Source organism: Dipodomys spectabilis, unplaced genomic scaffold, assembly GCF_019054845.1.
Source record: "Dipodomys spectabilis isolate Male_0828 unplaced genomic scaffold, ASM1905484v1 ptg000422l, whole genome shotgun sequence".
Classification (NCBI taxonomy): Eukaryota; Metazoa; Chordata; class Mammalia; order Rodentia; family Heteromyidae; genus Dipodomys; species Dipodomys spectabilis.
The window spans coordinates 6,755,453-6,776,421 of NW_024871099.1; the positions used below are offsets into that span (position 1 = coordinate 6,755,453).

The 20,969-nt window shown below is 49.1% G+C and overlaps 1 protein-coding gene across 1 annotated transcript; it reads left to right on the forward strand.

The window, feature by feature from the left end:
• Window positions 1-6,856: 6,856 nt before the first annotated feature.
• Window positions 6,857-15,879, forward strand: LOC122097356 (cytochrome P450 2A5-like). The gene is made up of 10 exons (XM_042667785.1): window positions 6,857-7,036; window positions 7,561-7,723; window positions 8,148-8,201; window positions 8,289-8,438; window positions 9,588-9,748; window positions 10,777-10,953; window positions 11,936-12,077; window positions 13,177-13,364; window positions 14,562-14,703; window positions 15,447-15,879. Exons 1-10 carry the CDS (start codon window positions 6,857-6,859, stop codon window positions 15,626-15,628), a joined length of 1,539 nt encoding a protein of 512 aa, XP_042523719.1. The 3' UTR covers window positions 15,629-15,879.
• Window positions 15,880-20,969: the final 5,090 nt, after the last annotated feature.

Sequence of the window (20,969 nt, forward strand, 5' to 3'; positions counted from 1 at the left end):
CCAATCTTCAGCACAAAAGCTCAGGGACTGTGCCCAGGCCCTGAGTTCAAGCCCTAAGACCTCAGGGACAGTGTGTAGGTCCTGAATTCAAGCCCCAAACTGGCACACACACACACACACACACACACACACACACACACACACACACACACACACACACATGACACTAACAGTATCATCAGGCTTGATCTTTATTTTCACCCTTCTGTATTGTGTGTGTGTGTGTGTGTGTGTGTGTGTGTGTGTGTGTGTGTCCTGGGGCTTGAACTCAGGGCCTGAGCACTGTCCTTTTCCCTTTTCTGCCCACAGCTAGCCCCTACTACTTGAGCCACAACTTCACTTCCAGCTTTTTGGTGGTTCATTGGAGATAAGAATCTCGGGGGGTTTCTTGTCCAGCTTGGCTTCATCAAACTGGGACATTCAGAACTCAGCCTCCTGTGTAGCTAGGATTATGGGTGTGAGTTACCAGTGTTGGCCTATTGGCTCTTTTTATTCTTTTATATTTTTTGAAAGCTTACTTTAGTATTTACTAAGAGTACAAGAAAGGGGGCAATTGATATGAAAAGTCCATGGCTGGGCTGGGAATGTGGCTTAGCGGTAGAGTGCTTGTCTAGCATGCATGAAGCCCTGGGTTCTATTCCTCAGTACCACATGAACAGAAAAAGCTGGAAGTGGGCATGTGGCTCAAGTGGTTGAGTACTAGCCTTGAGCAAAAGAAGCTCAGGGACAGTGCCCAGGCCCTGAGTTCGAGCCCTAGGACTGGCAAAAAGAATATAGAAAAAGAAGAAAAGAAAGGTCCATGGCTACATATGTCTTTGGATGAGGAAATCTTCCAGGCTGGGTAGTAACTGTGGTTTCAAATCTGTGTTGGGCCAAGGTTAGATGCTGGACTCTGAGCTTGGCCTGAGGTCTCTGGGGTTGATACTGGGCCCCATCAGGGTGGGAAGGGCAGAAACTTTGCTCCGCCCATATGCACAAACTCTGCCCATCTGCTTGCTTCTGGGCCTAGGAGACAGGCTTTAGAAGAACACAGGTCTGGTGGAGCTATTGACTGGTGGCTGGGGATGAGTAGGATGTGGATGTTGGCTCAGGACTTCCATGAATAACTGCCTGTCTGCCTAGAGCTGACTCCAAAAGGAGGGAGCATCAAGGCTTATTTGGATCATCTGTGGGCTGCTGAGGTGGGGTAGGGCCCTATTCTCCTTCTGCAAGCGAATCATTTGTGTGTAATTTCTGGGCAAGAAGCATTCTGGTATCTACATATATTAGTTATCCAAACAACCAGACAGAGGAAAAAAAAAAGACACTTTCTTCTCTTCCTTGGTTTTCTCCTTCATGACATTTCGCCAATCTTACTCCCTGCTCCAAACTCTCAGAAAGAAAGCACCCCACCCAAACACTCAGAAACACAAATGTTTTCAATATTCTAGTCACAACCTCTTAATCCCCAGGCTCACCTTCCTCTTCCCTGGCCTGGCCTGGCACTACCTGATTGACTGGATCTTTGGTTAAGATTGCAGAGAACATAAATAGTAGGTAGAAGATCAAATCTCTTTCCTCTTAAGAGACATGTGTGTGCATGCGTGCACTGAATGTGGGGCTTGAACTAGGGGCTTGGCACTGTCCCTGAATTTTTGTGTTCAAGACTGATGCTCTACCACTAGAACCACAGCTACACTTCTGACTTGATAGATAAGGATCTCAACAAAATTTCTTGCCTGGCTGGCTTTGAACCATGATCCTCAGATCTCAGCCTCCCGAGTAGCTTGGATTATAGGCGTGAGCCACTGATGCCCAACCTTAAGAAACTTTTTAAAATCTTTTTTTTTTTCAGCACTGAGGACTGAACTCAGGGTCTTTTCAACTCTTCAGGCAGTGCTCTTCCACTGAGCTAAATCCCCACTTTCAGGTTTACAAGGATTTTCCCCACAAGAACTATAGGCAATAAAGTAACAAAAATAGAAAAGAAAGCCAGGCATGGGTTTTATTTTACTCAGTAGACACTATGTAGAAAATGAACTGTGCAATTTGTGGGGCAGGGACTGGAACGGGGAACTAGGGGAAAGCGAAGGAAGAGTGACATTGTCCCAAACCACAAAGATAATCATTACCTGACTTATGGAAAGGTGACCCCCTGTGCAACACCTTCATAATATCAACAAAATCATATTAACAATAAATGAGAAGTCTTCATCTTCCAACTCTTTTAGCATCTGCCTAATTTTCCTTCCCTACTCTCACATGAGTTTAGGAAAGTGGCGGAGTTGTCTGGGGTTTTCCCCTGGTTTAATGTTTTTATTCACAGCTTATTCAGGGCCATCTCCTGGTGTTTCATACAGAAAAACAAGCAAGGCTGGGTGATCAGGAGTGGTAGGTAAGGACATGGAATGTAGCAGGGTACCAGTGCTCATGCCTGTAATACTCTTTCCTCACGAGGCTGAGATCTGAGGATCTCAGTTGAAAGCCAACCTAGGCAATCCAAGAGACTGACTCTGATTTCTAATTAGCCACCAAAGTGTTCAAAGCAGAGGTGTAGCTCAAGGGGTAGAGAACCAGCTTTGGGGTACAGGGAAGAGAGGGAAGCTCAGGGAGAGTGCCCATGCTCTGAGTTCAAGCCCCTAGGACCCGTGAACTCAAAATAAATAAGCCAGGCACTGGTGGCTCCTACTCAGGAGCCTGAGATCTGAGCATCACAGTTCAAAGCCAGAATGGGCAGAAAACTACTCACCCAGACTCTCATGTCCTATGAACCACTCGCAAACTGGAAATGGAGCTGTGGCTCAGAATGGTAAGAGTGCTAGCCCTGAGCACAAAGAGCTCAGAGAGAGTGCCTAGGCCCAGGACCAAATACCTAGATAGATAGATAGATAGATCGATAGATAGATAAAAAATAAAATAAATAAAATAAAACAAAGAAGTATGGAAATTCTTTAGCAAATGGCATAAAGCTGCCTGGAACTTGGCTTCTGTTAAAGGCCATAACCAGGCTTGGAGCTGTAGGGTCTGATTGTGGTCAGCCATGCACGCAGACTTTGAATGAGAGCTGCTGCTTCTGCTTGGAACTCAATCTCCAGACTCGCCTTTCTCCTTCAACTGGAAATCCCTACCCAGCTTTACCCTGCAGCCTGGATCCACAAGCTAGACTCCATTGTATGTGCACATTCCGCCCTCCTTCACTCCCTCTCTCTGTTCACCAAGCCTCACCCACAAGTTCCTACAGATACCCCCAAAAACAACATTAATTCATATGAATATAAGTTGTTCAAAGGAGTTTCAACATATGCTTTTTTGTCTGTGTGCCAGTACTGGGGCTTGAACTCCGCCTGGGCAAGGCTAACACAGTACCAATAGAGCCACAGCTCCATTTCCAGCTTTTTGGTGGTTCATTGGAGATAAGTGTCACACGGACTTTCCTCCCCTGGGCTGGCTTTAAACCTCAGTCCTCAGACCTCAGCTTCCTGAGTAGTGAGGGTGACAGGGGTGAGCCATTGGCACCTGGCTTTTTTTGGTCAGTTGTGGGGCCTGAACTCTGGGCCTGGGTGCTGTCCCTCAGCTCTTCAGCTCAAGGCTAGCACTTTACCACTTGAGCCACAGTGCCACTTCTGGCTTTTTCTGCTTATGTGGTGCTGAGCAATCGAACCCAGGGCCTGATGCATGTGAGGCAAGCACTCTACCACTGAGACACCTTCCCAGCCCTACACCTGGCTTTTATCAGATGCTTTTTATGAAGGCTGTATCAACTCATATACACCCATCAAAACAGCCAAAGAGATAGCTCCTTGGTCTCCTTGGTTCCAAAAGCTCAGAGAGCCAAGTCATCTCTTCCAGGGCATATGAAAATGAAGAAAGAAGATTCTAGCCAGGCATTGGTACTGATGCCTATAATCCTTCTAGAGGCTGAGATCTGAGCATTAGAGTTTGAAGTCAGTCAGGGCAGGAAAGTCCATGAGACTCTTAACACCAAAAAAAAAAAAAACCCCAAAACAAAACAGTGGAGCTGTAGTCTCATGATGGAGTGCTAGTTTGAGGCACCAAAGTTAAGGGACAGAACCCAGACACCAAGTTCAAATCCCACAACCAGCATAAAAGATAAAAATAAAAAAGAGCATTCTAAAATCCGAGCTTCATACTTGCTCTTAACCTCAGGGAAACTGAGGGTCTGGCCAGGGGGTAAAGAGAGATATTTCTTTTTTTCTTTATTGAATATTTTCTTGAGTTCACCCTCACTTTCTCATTTTGTTCTGAGTCACTATGACTGACAAGTGTCTCTCCCATGTGACTCTAAACATCGATCCCTCATTCCAAGTTCCGGAAAACATCAACAAGAGCAAACACACATGACCTCTTTGTCCTTAAGTCCATCTATTTGCCTATACGAAGCCCATTCCAGGTGGGCTCACTGGAGCCCAGCTCAACTCTCAGACCACTTCCTGATGCATCCTTCACGAAGCACTAAATTCTCCAAATGTCTCTTATTCAAGGAGAAGGAGAAAAAACACAGAGGGGAGAAGAGAGGCCCAGGCGAGGGGCTAGCCCAGGTGTACACCCCGATCTAGGGTAGCAATTTCTGCCAAGCCTTTGTTAATCCTTTTTCCCACCTCTTCCCTCTCCAAAATCAACAAACAACTTGTCTATCTCTCAGCTTTGTTCTCTGCCCTTTATTCACTCCACATATGGCTCAGAGTCCAGCACTTAAAAATGAGAGGAAGCAAACTGCAAGCACCAGGCCAGGCCCGAGGATGCCAGCCTCACCCAACTCCCACCCATCCAAAGTCCTGAAGCAGGTGGCCAACTTCTGCTGTGTCAACAATCAATGCCTGTATATTGTTTATCCAGGGCCTCTGCCAGGGTCTGTGACACAACCCACATGGGCCCAAACTCACAAGTTATATGGCGTCATCTTTATGCCTTCTCCATGGAACTTTGGTGACCTCCTGAATCTACTCTTTCCCTACATAGGGCCCCAAGCTCAAGGCCAGCCTGATATCTCTCCATCTCTGAGTTTAGTTCACGCTGACTGGACAACTATTCCAATCTTAGGACCCCCCTTAGGCAGGGAGGGCTGGGCCAGGCAACGAAGAATGGAAGGGAGTGAGTTCTAATCCTGCTTTCTCACAGGGCACCCGGGTCACTTTAGTGGAGATGATGAGGCGGTGTCTTCATCACCACTAGCAATCAAAAGATAAGGAAGCCAGGAACCAGTGTGCATGCCTGTCATCCTGACAGCATAAGAGGCTAAGATCTGAGGATCTTGGTTCAAAACCAGCCTGGGAAGAAAAGTTCATGAGACTCTTTATCTCCAGAGAACCAGCAAAAAGCCAGAAGTGGAGGTGTGGCTCAAATGGTAGAAGGCCAGCCTTGATCATAAATAACTAAATAAAGCTAAAGGACAATGCTGTGGCCCTGAGCTCAAACCCCAGGACTTGCATAAGAGAAAAAGAAAAAGAAAAACAGGCTGAGACCTGGTTGCTCATGCCTGCCATCCTAGCTTCTGAAGATGCTGAGATCTGAGGATCTTGGTTCAAAGCCAGCCTGGGAAGGAAAGTCCATGAAACTCTTATCTCCAGTGAACCACCAGAAAACCAGAAGTTGAACAGTGGCTCAAAGCGATCGAGTGCTAGTCTTCAGCAAAAGAGGGATAGCACCCAGGTCCTGAGTTCAAGCCCCACATTTGACGAGACAGTTTCCCATGTTTGTATTCTAGACATAATCCCTGGGTTCTGTACACAAGACACCTACATGTAAAATAGGCGACAGTCATAAATAACTACAATAATAGAAGTGATATAATAAATTGAGTGCACTTGCCTACAGGTAGGAAATTCAGTGGGAGTTCTTTGCAAATCAGACCCCTTTGTGGATGGGATTTTCTGCCATACTGGTAGTTATTATTTCTAAACTTGGTCTGTTCCTCTGCCCATGGTGACCTTGGAATTCTGTCTTCAGGGCTGTGTGGTGTTCCACTGAAATGTGACTCTGGTGGCCGACCACAGGCAGTGGTAGGTCCTGGCTCCATGGCCCCCAAATGTGACCTTCAACCTGGGGTCTCAAGAGACAGCACAGGGCTTGAGTCACAGTAGGTCCACATCTGGGCTCAGGGGCTCACACTAGATTCCTGTTGGGCTTTCTTACCCCACACTCACAGTTCTAGATCTTTCTTAGCCAATCTATCCAATCTATCACCCTGCCCCTCCCAAATCTCACATCATTGAAACATTGTCAAATCCATATCCAACTATCTTCTACCAATCATTTGAGTGAGACCCACACCTCTCCTGAGACCCTAAAAAAGTCCACCCATGGCAGGGAATGCATCTTAGTGGTAGAATGCTTGCCTAATATGAATCAAGCCCTGGGTTTGACCTTAGTACCACATAAACAGAAAAATCCAGAAGTGGCACTGTGGCTCAAGTGGTAGAGTGCTAGCCTTAAGCAAATGAAGCTCAGGGACAGTGCCCAGGTCCTGTGTTCAAGCCCCAGGACTGACCAAAAAAAAAAAATCTACCCATACTTTCAGAGTCCTTGGTCTGAGAGACTTTCTATTTAAAGCTTCAGGAACTCTACCCTAGTTTTGAGGATAATAGATCCACAGTCTTGGGATATTTTCTGGTCAAATGCCACCAGCCTGGCCTGTGCCTGGTGAATCTCTGAGGTCTTCCCCTCCCAAACTCACTGGCTACATCTCAAACTAGTTGCAATGTATGGTCAGGGAGAAGGGGGGAAGGAGGTCTTGTGCAAGGAAAAGGAGACAGTTATGCAATCAAGGCCAAAGGCCAGCCTTCCATCCCACAGAGTATAAAGGCAGCCAGAACAGCTGCTCAGCCACCACCCTCTGACTGGCATCCTGGCCGCCACCATGCTGGCCTCAGGCATGCTGCTGGTGGCTGTGCTCACCTGTTTGATTGTCATGGTGTTGATGTCTGTCTGGAGGCAGAGGAAGCTCTCAGGAAAGCTGCCTCCTGGCCCCACCCCATTGCCCTTCATTGGAAACTATCTGCAGCTCAACATGGAGCAGATGTACAAGTCTCTCATGAAGGTGTGTTGGTAGATGGGTGGGATGGGGTGGTGGGAGGGAACTGCCCAGATTCACTGGGCACTGGCCACGGATGGACAAACTAGAGTCTTAAATGGGGAATTTTTTTCTTGGAGCTGGAGGGAATTTAGAATTTAGAAGCCAATTTTTATCTTGGTACTGTGGCTTATGCCTGTCATTTAGCTACTCAGGAGACATCTGAGGATTGTGGTTCAAAACCAACCTGGGCAAGAAAGTCCATGAGACTCTCATCTCCCAAGCACTGGAAAACCGGAAGTGGGGCTGTGGCTCCAAGTGGCAGAGCGCTAGCCTTGAGCAAAAGAGCTCAGGGACAACACCCAGACCATGAGTTCGAGCCCCAGGATGGGCACCAAAAAATAAAAATAAATGTGTTTTATTTTCTGAGTAGGAAAAGACCATGTGTGGGAATATTCAATCTGTTGACTTGGCCAGAGTTTCAGGGGAATCAAAACCAATGCACCCTGGTACCTGGCTCCTTAAATTATTCCCATCTGCCCTTCCCCCAGATGAGTGATCGCTTCGGTCCAGTGTTCACGGTTTACCTGGGCCCTCGGCGGGTCGTGGTGCTGTGCGGTCAGGAGGCCGTGAAGGAGGCGCTGGTGGACCAGGCTGAAGAGTTCAGCGGGCGCGGGGAGCAGGCCATCTTCACCTGGCTCTTCCAAAGCTATGGTGAGCAGGGTGGATGTCATCGTGTAAAGGGATGTGTGGCCTCAGTTTCCCCAGCCTTTCTCCTCTGGATCTTTCAAGTTTCTGCCTTGCCTCATGTCCTCCTGGCGTCTTCCCACCTTGCCTTCCCGTTCTCTGTGGACAAAAGTCATTCACCGTTTTTCACTTCAAGTCACTTCCCCTCTTTCTGCCTCTCCCCTCTCTCCTCCTCCCTCCTTTCCCACTCCCTCCATTGGCTGCCTCTGTGGCTGGTGGGGCAGTGTGGGGGCTGCCTCCTCTTCTCTGTGCCTTGGGGACCCTGTCTCCCTTCTCTGTCTCTTTCTGATGATCTGCAGATCTTTGGCGCCGAGTCTGAGGCTTTCTTTCCTCGCTCCTTAGTGTTCTCTCTTTTACCTATAGGATTTCCTTCCTCTCTTGCTCTCTGCAGAATCTGGCATCCTGGCCTCCCTGCTGCCCCAGTGTCTCCAAGGGTACTCTGCAGGTCCATTCCATATTCTGCAGGTCACCCTGGTCTGATCCCACCCTCCTTCCCAGCATGACCATCAGCCTGACCCCTTCTCTTGGCCAGGTGTGGTCCTCAGCAATGGGGAGCGGGCCAAGCAGTTGAGGCGCTTCTCCATCACCACGCTGCGGGACTTTGGACTGGGCAAGAGAGGCATCGAGGAGCGCATCCAGGAGGAGGCAGGCTTCCTCATCCAGGCACTGAGGGACACACATGGTAGCTGCTCGACTGGGGTGGGTGGGGAGGAGGAGGGGGAGGGGAGGAGGAAGGCCCTGGGGTTCAGCCACCCTCCAAAATCTTTCCCAAGTGGTCAGACTGGCCTCAGAGCACTCCATTTGGTTGTATTCCAGGAAGACAGATATTTCCTGGGTTCCCCAGCATCCCCTGCTTTCCACCCCTGCAGACCCCCCACCCTCCACTCCTGCAGACCCCTCACCAGACTCCTCACCGTTCATCCCTGCAGATTCCCCACCCTCCACCCCTGCAGACCTCTCACCAGACCCCTCACCCTCTACCCCTGCAGACTGCTCACCCTGTACCCCCGCAGACCCTTCATCCTCCACCCCTGCAGACCCTCCACCCTCCACTCCTTCAGACCCCTCACCAGACTCCTCACTGTTCACCCCTGCAGATTCCCCACCCTCCACCCCTGCAGACCTCTCACCAGACCCCTCACCCTCCACCCCGGGAGACCCCTCACCAGACCCTCACCCCACCCCTGTAGACACCTCACCCTTCTCCCCTAAAGATCCTCACCCTCTACCCCTTCAGATCCAGACCCTCTACCCCTACAGACCCCTCACCCTCCACCCCTGCAGACTCTCACCCTCTAACCCTGCAGACCCCTCACCCTCCACCCCTGCAGACCCACACCATCTACCCCTACAGACTCCTCATCCTCCACCCCTGCAGACCCCAACCCTCCACCCCTGCAGTCCTCACCCTCCACCCTTGCAGACCCCCACCATCTACCCCTGCAGACCCTCAACCTCCACTCTTGTAGACCCTCACACTCCACCCCTGCAGACCACCACCATCCACACTGCAGACCCCATCATCTACCCTGCAGACCCCACCATCCACTCCTGCAGACCTCCACCCTCCATCTTTGTGGACCCCAATTCTCCACCCTTGTAGGCTCTTCCATAGACCCTCCACCCTGCAACCCTACAGGCCCCTCCATAGACCCACACCCCCATCTCTGCAGGCCCTTCCATAGACCCTCCACTCCAGCAGTTATCTTCATACATCTCCCACCCATCACCCCTGCAAGCAAACCCCCTCCACCCCCTGCAAACTCCCCCATCCTTTATCCCCTTCCCTCTTGCAGGTACCTTCATAAACCCCTCACTCTCTACCCTGCAGGCACCTTCATAGATCCCACCTTCTACCTGAGCAGAACGGTCTCCAATGTCATCAGCTCCATTGTCTTTGGGGACCGCTTCAACTATGAGGACAAGGAGTTCCTGTCTCTCCTGCGAATGATGACGGGCAGCTTCCAGTTCACAGCCACCTCCACTGGGCAGGTAACACACGCCACGCCCTGCCCCGACTCTATGAGCAAAACCCAGGTCAGAAAAATAACTTGAGAATAGCCAGGGCTCACTCCTGTCATCCTAGCTGCTCAGGAAGATGAGATCTGAGGATGGCAGTTTAAAGCCATCCCTGGCAGGAAGGTCTCTGAGGCTCTTATCTCCAATTAACCACCAGAAAATCAGAAGTAGAACTATGGCTCAAAATGGGTAGAGTGCTAGCCTTGAGCAAAAGAGCTCAGGGACTGTGCCAGGCCCTGAGTTCAAGCCCTACAGTTGACAAAACAAACTTGAAGGCCTGTGACTCAAGCCTGGATTTCCAGCTATTCAGGAGGCTGAGATCTAAGGATCTCATCCTGGGCAGGAAAGTCTGTGAGATTCTTATGTCTAATTAACCAGCAAAAAGCTATAAAGTGGAGCTGTGGCTCAAGAGGTAGAGCACCTGGGCAGTGGCAACACAGTCACGAGCCCAGGACTGGGCAGTGTGCATCTGTCAGAGACCATTCAGTTGGTTTGGTGCCACCTCACAGCCCAGGAGTCCAGTGGGTGGTGGTGCCCACGCTTTTACCAGCAGGCTCTGTTTTCAGGCCATGGTGGAAATGTCCAGGTGTCCTCAGAGACGTGCGTATTAGACACTTGCTCTAGGTCCTGCCATAACTGTTCAGATGTACAAAAGGGGGGGCTGGTTTTGAGGAGGCCTTGGAGGCAGGAGAATGGCAGATGGGGACCCCATGGCCTGGGGAGGGCAGTGACAATTGGGGTAGGGGTGTGATTTGGCCTTTGGTTCCACTGGAGATTGAACCCAGGCCTTGTGCATATTAGGCAAGTATTCTATAATCTGAACTATGTCCCCTAGTCCTTATTTTATTTATTCACTCATCTTTGTGAGGCAGAGTTGCCTCAAATGAGACCTTTCTGGACTCTGTTTCCAGAGAGGCTGGGATTCCCAGTGTGCGCTACACCACCTGGTGAATGTCTGTCTTTTCTCTGCTTTCTCTCTCCACCCCTCTCCCCCCCCCCAGCTCTTTGAGATGTTTTCCTCCATCATGAAGCATCTGCCGGGACCACAGCAACAGGCTCGTAAGGAGCTGAAGGGGCTGGAGGACTTCGTAATCAAGAAGGTGGAACAGAACCAGCGCACCCTGGACCCCAACTCCCCACGAGACTTCATCGACTCCTTTCTCATCCGCATGCAGGAGGTGTGTGCCGGAGGTGGGAGTGCAGGGAGGGAGGGAAGGCCAATGCCAGGCAGAGGGGACTCAGATTGGGCTGGGGTGGAGAGCAGAGGGCTATGCGAATTATATAAATTATCCTCAAGGTTGATTGTAATGAACATGGGTGTTCATCTACAGAGCCCTCATCCACAGAGAAGATAATCACAACCAAGTCTACTGCATTATCTATGCTAGGCATTTTTTGGGGGTTGGTTGTGGGGCTCAGAGTCGTGTGTGTGTGTGTGTGTGTGTGTGTGTGTGTGTGTGTGTGTGTTTGTGTATGAGTCAGTCCTGGGGCTTGAACTTAGGGCCTGGGTACTGCTCCTGAGCTCTTTTGCTCAAGGCTAGCACTCTACACTTGGGCCACAGTGCCACTTCCAGTTGTTGTTGTTTTGCTTGCTTGGTTGCTAGTTAGTTGGAGGTAAGAGTTGCATAGACTTTCCTGCCTACTCTGGTGTTGAACAGCAAATCCTCAGATCTCAACCTCCTGAGTAGCTGGGATTATAGGTGTGAGCCCTCGGTGCCTGGCCCATTGTAGATGTTGAATGAAGTTATATTAGGATCACAATGAGGAATCGCAGCACAGAGAGTGTTGATGATCTGCCTGAGCTCACATAGCGTGGAAGCTGTGCCATCTAGCTTACTCTTGGTCTGTCTCTGAGGCTAGTGCTTGAGGCCTGGCTCAGTTGGTAGAGCACCAGTCAATAAGCGAAAACATCAGGTACCAATGTTGAGTCCCAGTCTCAGCTCTTATAAAGAAAAAAAACCCTCAGAGGTTCGCCAGGCAAAGGTGAGAGGTATATTTTGGGCAGAGTCAGAATCCTGGGCAAAATTCTGCAAACTGGACAGAGCCTGGCAGATTCATTTTCCACCTGGACCTCACAGAGGTAGACTCTAAGGGAACCTTCCAGAAGATCCCGCTAAAGCATGGGAAGAGGGGTGAACTTGAAGGCCTCTCTTCCTGCAGGAGAAGAAGAAGCCCAATACAGAATTCTTCTTGAAGAACCTGGTGACCACCACACTGAACCTCTTCTTTGCGGGCACGGAGACCGTCAGCACCACCTTGCGTTATGGCTTCCTGCTGCTCATGAAATATCCAAATGTGGAGGGTAAGGCCTGGCAGAGGTAGGGAAAGAGAAGTGGGGGGTGGGGGCCCAGGCCCTAAAAGCTCCCCTAGGTCAGCTGCAATGTTTTGATTTTCCCAAGTACCTGGACCCTTACATGCGTTTGGCTATAATCAAGACAGGAGAGCCAGCCTGTAGATTTAGCTATTAAAGCCTTAGCTATGAAAACACTGGACATGGGTGGCTCAGGCCTGTCATCCTAGCTACTCTGGAGGCAGAGATATGAAGATCATGGTTCAAACACCATCCGGGCAGGAAACTCCTTGAGATTCTTATCTCCAGTGAACTACCAGAAGTGGAGTTGTGGCTCAAGATGGTAGAACACTAAGCCTTGAGTAAAAATAGCTCATGGACAGTGTCCAGGCCGCAAACTCAAGCCCCCCACCCCCACCAACAGAAAAATGATGCTAACTGAATGGATTGATAAATTGCTGATCTAAACCACAAAGGACTCCTTCTCCAAGCCACACCCCTAAGACTGCTCCTTTAATACTGACAGAATCCTGAGCTAATGGCCAACCCCACTGTGAATGAATGGTGAGCTGTTTGCCTGTCATCCATTGTTCCAAGTCCTTCATCCAGTTTTCTTTCCTTTCCTTTCCTTTTCTCTTCTCTTCTTTTCTCTCCTTTCCTCCCTCCTTCCCTTCTTTGTTCCCTTCTTTCCTTCCTTCCTTCCCCCTCTCTCCTTCATTCCCTACTCTCCTTCCTTCCTTCTTTTCTTCCTTCCTTCCTTTTCTTTCTTCCTTTCTTTCCATTTTTGTGGGTTATGGGGCTTAAGCTCAGGACCTGGGCATTGTCCCTGAGTTTTTTCCCTCAAGGCTAGTGCTCTACCACTTTGAGCCACAGCACCACTTCTGGTTTTCTGGTGCCTTTTTGGAGATAAGAGTCTCATGAACTTTCTTGCCATGCTGGCTTTGAACCCTGATCCTTAGATCACAGCCTGCTGAGTAACTAGGGTAGCAGGTGTGGACCACCAGTGCCTGGATCTTTTCTTTCTTCTTTGTTTTTTTTTTTTTTGACTCTCATCCCTGCCTTGAAGCTTTCAGATATCTAAACACATTTCCCTTTCTCTCCCCACCCCCAGCCAAAGTCCATGAAGAGATTGATCGGGTCATTGGCAAAAACCGGCAGCCCAAGTTTGAGGATCGACTGAAGATGCCCTACACAGACGCTGTGATTCATGAGATCCAGAGATTTGGAGATATGATCCCCATGGGGCTGGCCCGCAGGGTCACTAAGGACACCAAGTTCCGAGAGTTCTTCCTGCCCAAGGTGCCACTTGCCTGCCCCTGGGATCCCAGCACCCCAAGTCCCTAACAGGCACGACTCCCTGGCTTCCCATCTTAATCAAAGACTCCCTCACCCACCCTGTCCCTTCTTTCCTACTGAGAGACTTCTGTATCCTAGCTCCCTGCAACCTCACCTCGCCCCCAACTTCCCCTGCTCAAGAGATCCAAGCCTGGCCTTCTTAAATCAAGAGATGATGCCAGGTGCTGGTGGCTCACACCTGTAATCCTAACTGCTAAGGAGGCTGAGATCTGAGGATCACAGTTCCAAGGTGGTCTGGCACAAAAATCCCCATGAGACACTTATCTCCAATAAACTCCCCCAAACCTGGAAGTAACATTGTGGCTCACGTGGTAGAGCACTGGCATTGAGCACAAAGAGTTCCAGGGACAGCACCCAGGACCTGAGTTCAAAACCCACAATTAGAGAGGGGGGGGGGGGAGGGAGAGAGAGGGAAATCCAAGCTCTTGTGACTCAGGCCTTGTCATCCTAACTATTCAGGAGGCTGAGATCTAAGGATCAAGGTTCGATGCCAGCCCAGACAAGAAAGTCCAGGAGACTCTTATTTAGAATTAACCACAAAAAATGCTGAAAGTGGAGCTGTGTGTTCAAAGCAAAAAACAGGTCAGGGACATTGCCCAGGCCCTGATTTTAAGCCCTAGGACGGGCACACACAGTACACACACACACACACACACACACACACACACACACACACACACACACACACACGCGCGCACAGACACAGAGGGCGAGGTGGTTAAATCTTCTTTACCCAGATCTCTTGCTTAAGAACAGGAATCTCCAGTTTGCAATGCATCCTTCTCAAGGGCCCCATATCTTATGGCCCTGGCACATCTAACTGCCAAGTCTCCTGCCCCTCCCCTCCCCCCCCCCCCCCCCCCCCCGCAACGACCTGCCTGGAGAGGTGGGAGCTGCAGATCTCCCAATCTCTGGCATCAGAAAGCCTCAAACCTGTGTCCATCAACCAGCTGGTGTCATTGAACGGGAGCTTCTACACACCCTCAGGGACCTTAACTTCATGTCCCCTGAAGCTCTTCCTTCCACCCTCCACTCCCACAGTTCCACTTCCTGGCCCCTCCTACCATTGTCCAAGGGGAGTTTCAGCACATTCATTTTTCCATCTGCATATCTCACTCTCCCTGCTCCTCTTCTTTTCAGGGTACCGAAGTGTTCCCCATGCTGGGCTCTGTGCTGAGAGACCCCAAGTTCTTCTCCAACCCCCAGGATTTCAACCCTCACCACTTCCTGGATGACAAAGGACAGTTTAAGAAGAGTGATGCTTTTGTTCCCTTTTCCATCGGTGAGTGACCAGCGTTGGCCACTAGGCCACAACTCGCAGCAAAGGGGTCAGCTGTATAGGCCAGCCCCCCCTGAGCTACAGCCTCATTAATGCCTTTCTTCAGCTTGGAAGTTCCTCTTGGATCTACTCTGCGATCAACTACATGCAATCCCCCAGCATCCTCAAATATCCTGTGTGGGGGCCCAGGAAAGCAAAAAGGGTTATCAGATCTCATTCAGAGATGAAGAAAATCAAGAACAAACAGTTAGCCAGGTTGTCCATGGCTCACACTAGCTGTCCATTCTAGCTACTTAAGGGGCTGAAAGCTGAGGATTGTGGTTCAAAGCCAGCCCAGGCAAGAAAGTCCTTGAGACTCTTAGCTCCAACGAACTACCAGAAAACTGAAAGTGCTGCTATAGCTTAAAATGGTAGAGCACTAGCCTCCATAGGAACAGCTCAGGACAGCACCCAGGCCTTGAGTTCAAGCTCCATGACTGACCAAAAATTATATTGTAAGTGGAGCTGTGGCTCAAGTGCTATAACCAACCTCGATGGGAAAAGCTAAAGGACAATGCCCAGCCCCTCAATGACTAGGGAAACTGAGGCTTAGAGAGGATGAGAGCCTTCATGGAAACTCTCCTGGACAAGAATTTTACAGCCCTCCCTACACCTATTAGAGAACTCAGCTGGGGATTTGGGGTTTGGGGGTGACATCTCAGAGAGAGAGTTGGCTTCACCCCTACCCTCCCTTCTCTCCTCTGCAGGAAAGCGGTACTGTTTAGGAGAAGGCCTGGCTAAAATGGAGCTCTTTCTCTTCCTCACCACCATCATGCAGAACTTCCGCTTCAAGCCCACGCAGGCTCCCCAAGACATCGACGTGTCCCCCAAATATGTGGGCTTTGCCACCATCCCACCCACCTATACTTTAAGCTTCCAGCCTCGCTGAGCCCCAGGGGATGTGCAAGGGGGGGGGGGTTGGAAGAGATGAGGATGGGGGGTAGGGGGACCGAGGGAAAGGCAGAGACTTAGGCCACTCAGCGTGGGGAGGGCAAAAATGAGGGGGGAAGGGAGGGGACCAGATGGGAAGAGGAAACAGACCAGATTGCTGACCTTGCTGAAGAAGATGGTCGCTTCCAAGATGAGATGCCAGAAAGGGAATTTTTAGTAATAAAAATAAACCAGTTCTTGTTTATTGAAGTTCTTATTTATTGAAGTTCTTACTTATTGTCAAATTCATATCTGGGGTCTGATGATGTCTGCACACACCACCCGTGCAATGGAAGCGGGGCTTGTGCATGTTTTGCAGATGAGCAGCATGCTCATGTTTAGGAAGTTAAAGTGGTTGCTGAGTGCTGCTATTCATGCGTGTCATCCTAGCTGCTCAAGAGGCTGAGATGTGAGGATCAGAGTTCAACACCAGCAGGGGCAGGAAAATTCCATGAGAAGTTTATCTCCAATGAGTCAGCAAAAAAACTGATAGTGGAGGTGTGGCTCAAGTGGTAGAGTGTTAGGCTTGAGAGAGAAAGCTGAAAGACAAACAAGCTCCCAGGCTTTAAGCTTAAACCCCGTGAGAGAGAATTGGGGGCCGGGGGGGGGGGGGGAGAAGAAAGCCAAGAAAAATTATGAAAGCTTAGGAAAAAAATAATTAAATCACCAAAAACTTTAATACCAGAAGAGGATTTTGGTATGAGCATGGCATCTCCAATGTCTTCAATGGTCAGAAGTAGAAGAAACACATTGCGTCCCTCTCTGGTGCTGGCCCAGTGTGTTGGAAGTACATCAGGCGCCAGCCATGACTCCCCTGCTCCCCCTCCTGGCCCATCATAGTATTGTCAAGCACAGATGGAAACCACCCAATTTCTTATCATTTCTAAAAACTATTATACTGGGATTGGAGGAGTGGCTCAGGCGGTAGAGTGTCAGCCAATGAGCATCAGATACTGAGGTCTGAGTCCTGCTACTATTGTGTGTGGTGTGGGGTGTGTGTGTGTGTGTGTCCTGAGGTTTGAACTCAGGACCTGGGCACTGTCTCTAAGCTTTTGTGCTCAAAGTTAGTACTCTACCACTTGACTCCCAGCTCCACTTCTAGATTTTGTTTTGGGTAGGTAATTGGTAGTTAATCTTGCTCAGGCTGCATTTGAACCATGATCCTCAGATCTCAGCCTTCTGAATAGCTACCATTTTAGGCATCAGTCACAGCACCCAGCTTCTATCTTAATTTTTAACCTTATAGTGTAATAGGGCTCATCATGCTTCACCACTTTAGAGTTTACTCTTAGCTTCTATAACTCTGTTTTTTTTTTTTTTTTTTGTGACTCCACCTTACAGGGCTGCACCCCACTCGTGAGACTAGTTCCTTATAGTTGAACACTTCAAGATAATATGTAGGTAATATTTCTTTCTGTTTCTAGGTAGCAATCATAGGGCTGGGAAGGTGGCTCAGTGGTAGAGTGCTTGCCTTGCATGCCTGAGGCCCTGGGTTCAATTCCTCAGCACCACATAAGCAAAAAGAAAAACAAAAGCCGGAAGTGGCGCTGTGGCTCAAGTGGTAGAGCGCTAGCCTTGAGCTGAAGAACTGAGGGACAGTGCCCAGGCCCAGAGTTCAGGCCCCACGACTTAATGGACCCCCCCCCCCCCAAAAAAAAAAGAATACTGGTAGCAATCATAGTAATGGGTTATGGAAATGATCATAGTAATGAGTTACAGGAATGATCATAGCAGTGGTTATGGTTATAGAAATGTCATGGTGACTATCATGTTTCCCCGCTTATGATTGCTTACAGCACTGTTTTAGCCCACTCATGCCTGCTTACAATACTGTTTTACCTTCTGTAACTTCACACTTGGCTTGAACCTGCAGGAAAGAACCAGGGACTTTCCTCCCCTGAGTGAATAAGTGGTGGTGGAGAGGCTTTCTGCTTTAAAAGGGGCCGTGAGACCAGACTGGGCACTGAACTTTTGTGCGCGCCCAACTGCGCAGTGTATTCCTGGCCGGCAATAAAAGACTTTCTTCTGGTTGTACTCTGAGTCTGTGTGGTCTCTTTGGGGGGGGTCTTCCCTTCAACGTTCTGGTAGCCCTAGCGAGATCCCAGGAGACAAGACCCCAGACAACCCCAGGTTGTCTTGGCACAGGGAGATAGAGTGAGTCGATTCCTAGGGGAGGCACCCCTTGGAATGCCCCAGGGCCCCAGGGACCGTACTCCTCTCCTCCTTGCTGCTCTCGAGGTAGCACCCCGAATTATTATTTTTCTTTATGTTTTCTTTTTGAATTGAAAATGTGATGAGCTGGGGGTTAGGTAAGACAATAAGTCTACTTGTTTTTAATCCTCATCACCCCATCCATCTTTATCTCCTACTTATCTCTCCCTAGCCCCCACCCCAAGTTGTAATGTTCACATCCCACATAGTGTCGACTATCGATGTTGCTGTGGTTCATCCGTTGTTCTGCGGTTTCTGTGATTCCCTTTCCCTTTTACATATTGCATTGTCGGTTAGGCAAAACACGAGGCTCAAAACACTGAGAGAAATGAAGAAAGAAAAAACAACAACACTAGAGAAAAGAATGAGCTATGTACAGGGTCTAAGGTGACTATCCGTTTCTATAAGTTGGAGTTCATATTAATATGCTTTATTATATATATATAGATAGATATAGATTTTTTCACTAAGCACTTGAGGTCCTGAGATCCCCTGTTAAGAATATTTTCTACATATTCTAGTTTTTAGAGATGAAGGAGATCGTGTGACCTGCTTTTCTTTGGGTCTGGCTTACTTCACTTAATATGGCTTTTTCCAAGTCTTTCCATTTCCTTATGAGTGTAACAATAACTAGGAGAAACACTAAGGCTCCTTGGCACAGGTCAAAACTTTCTTAATAATGATCCACAAACACAACAAGTCACAGAAAGCCTGGATAAATGGGATTGCATTAAACTGCAGAGCTTCTGCAGGGCAAAGGACATAGGTAGCAAAATATATGGAAACCCCATACAACAGACAAGGGTCTCATATCTAAAATATGCCAACAACTCAAGAAATTAAATTCCCCCCAAAAAACCCAAAGAAACATCCACCTCATTAAAAAGTGGGCTAAAGACCTTAAGAGAGACCTCTGTGAAGAGGAATGGCCAAGAGACACATGAAGAATTGCTCAACCTCTCTGCTTAGAAAGGAAATGCAAATCAAAACAACCTTGAGACTCCACCTTACACCAGTTAGAATGTCCATAATCAAGAAATCTAACAACAGATGCTAGCGGGGATGTGACCAAAGGGGAACGCTACTACCCTGTTGGTGGGAGTGCAAACTTACTCCACCACTCCGGAAAGCAGTGTAAAGGTTCCTCAAAAACTACACATAGAGCTCCCCTAGGACCAGGCAGCCCTACTTCTGGGAATCTACCCACATGTTCACAAACAAGGCCACACTAAACTGCCAGTACGATGATATTCATTGCCGCAGGATTTACCTTAGCCAAGATATGGAACCAACCCAAGTGCCCCTCAGTAGATGAATGGATCAAGAAAATGTGGTACCTATACACAATGGAATTCTATGGTTTCACCAAATTATTTTTTGACATCATAGAAAGTTGCTCGTTCTTGGAGACCTCTGGAGGAAAGTTTGTGTGGGGTGCCCTCTTGTGGACATCGTGGAGAGGCTGGACACAGCCATTGATCCAGTGACTCAAGTCTTGGTTAGGATTCTCTGGTTTGCGTCCTCCTGTGTGTGTGTGTGTGTGTGTGTGTGTGTGTGCGTGTGTGTGCACACATATGCATTGGTAGCCACCTAGTATTTGTTCTGTCATTGTTTCTGTTGGTGTTGGTCTTGTTATCGTTGTTTTAGAAAAAAAGAAATGGAGCCGGGAGCTGGTGGCTCACGCCTGTAATCCTAGCTACTCAAGAGGCTGAGATCTGAGGATCATGGTTCAAAGCCAGCCCGGGCAGGAGAGACCGTGAGACTCCTATCTCCAATAAACCACCAGAAAACCGGAAGTGGCGCTGTAGCTCAAGTGGTAGAGCGCTCGCCTTGAGCTGAAGAGCTGAGGGACAGCGCTCAGGCCCAGAGTTCAAGCCCCACAGCTGACAAAAAAAAAAAAAGAAAAAGAAAAAAAGAAACGGAGGGAAGTTCAAGCTGTCCCAGAACTCCTTTGAAGTACATGCTGAAACATTTCAGAAGCCAGCTGCTGGTTGCTCAGGCCTATAATCTTAGCTACTCAGGAGGCTGAGATCTGAGGATCATGGTTCAAAGCCAGCCTGGGCAAGAAACTCCATGAGACTCTTATTTCCAACAAACCATTCAGAAAACTGGAAGTGGTACTGTGGCTCAAGTGGTAGAGCGCTTGCCTTGAGCTGAAGAGCTGAGGGATAGCGCCCTGGCAGAGAGTTCAAGGCCCACAACTGACCCCCCCCTCCAAAAAAAAAGACAGTGTTTAAAAATAGGGAAGAAAGGACAGATGTCCAACTGAGCCAATTTCATGGAGCCCCAGGAGCCCATGGTGTCAGCAAAAGTTGCCCATGGTTGGAGGAATATTGCCTACAGCTGAAATCGGCTCCTGGCAGTACTCCCCAGCCCTCGGAGTATTTACAGTCACTGAAGACCAGGTTCCCCCAAGTCTGGGCAGAGAACAATCCACCCGGCCTGGCAGCCCACCGACCTCCATCTGTTGTCCAGTTACTGAGCTTGGCAAGCCCCATCAGAGTGAGTCTAGAGGTGAAGCAGGGAATGGCAGTCCACTTGCCCCACGTCATTCACCTTGAAAGACCCCATGACTCCCAGTCTTGAAACCCAAGACTACTGGCTGGTGCAGGACCTCAGGGAAGTTAATAGACAGGTTGAGACTATACATCCAATACATCCTCTGAACCCCCATCCTCTCCCAAGTCTCCTTCCACCAGAGAGGTAGGTCTATACTGTCCTGGATCTGAAAGATGCCTTCTCCCTGCCCTTGGCACCTGTATGCTAACCCATCTTTGCTTTTGAATGAACTGACCCCAAAGGGGGATACACAGACTTCCTGACTTGGACTAGGTTGCCTCAGGGATTTAAGCACTCCCCAACCATGTTTGATGAAGCCATGAGTGCTGATTTATTGGAGTTTCACCAAAACTACCCAAAGAGCACCCTATTCTAATATATAGATGACCTCTTAGTTCCTTCTGAGACCGAGGAGTGTAGAGCAGCAGCTGAAGGACGATTGGAGACCCCACAGGCCCTGGAGAATGGAGTCTCACCAATGCCCCATGTCACCTGCTTGGGGTAGAACCTTGGGGAAGGGAAACACACCT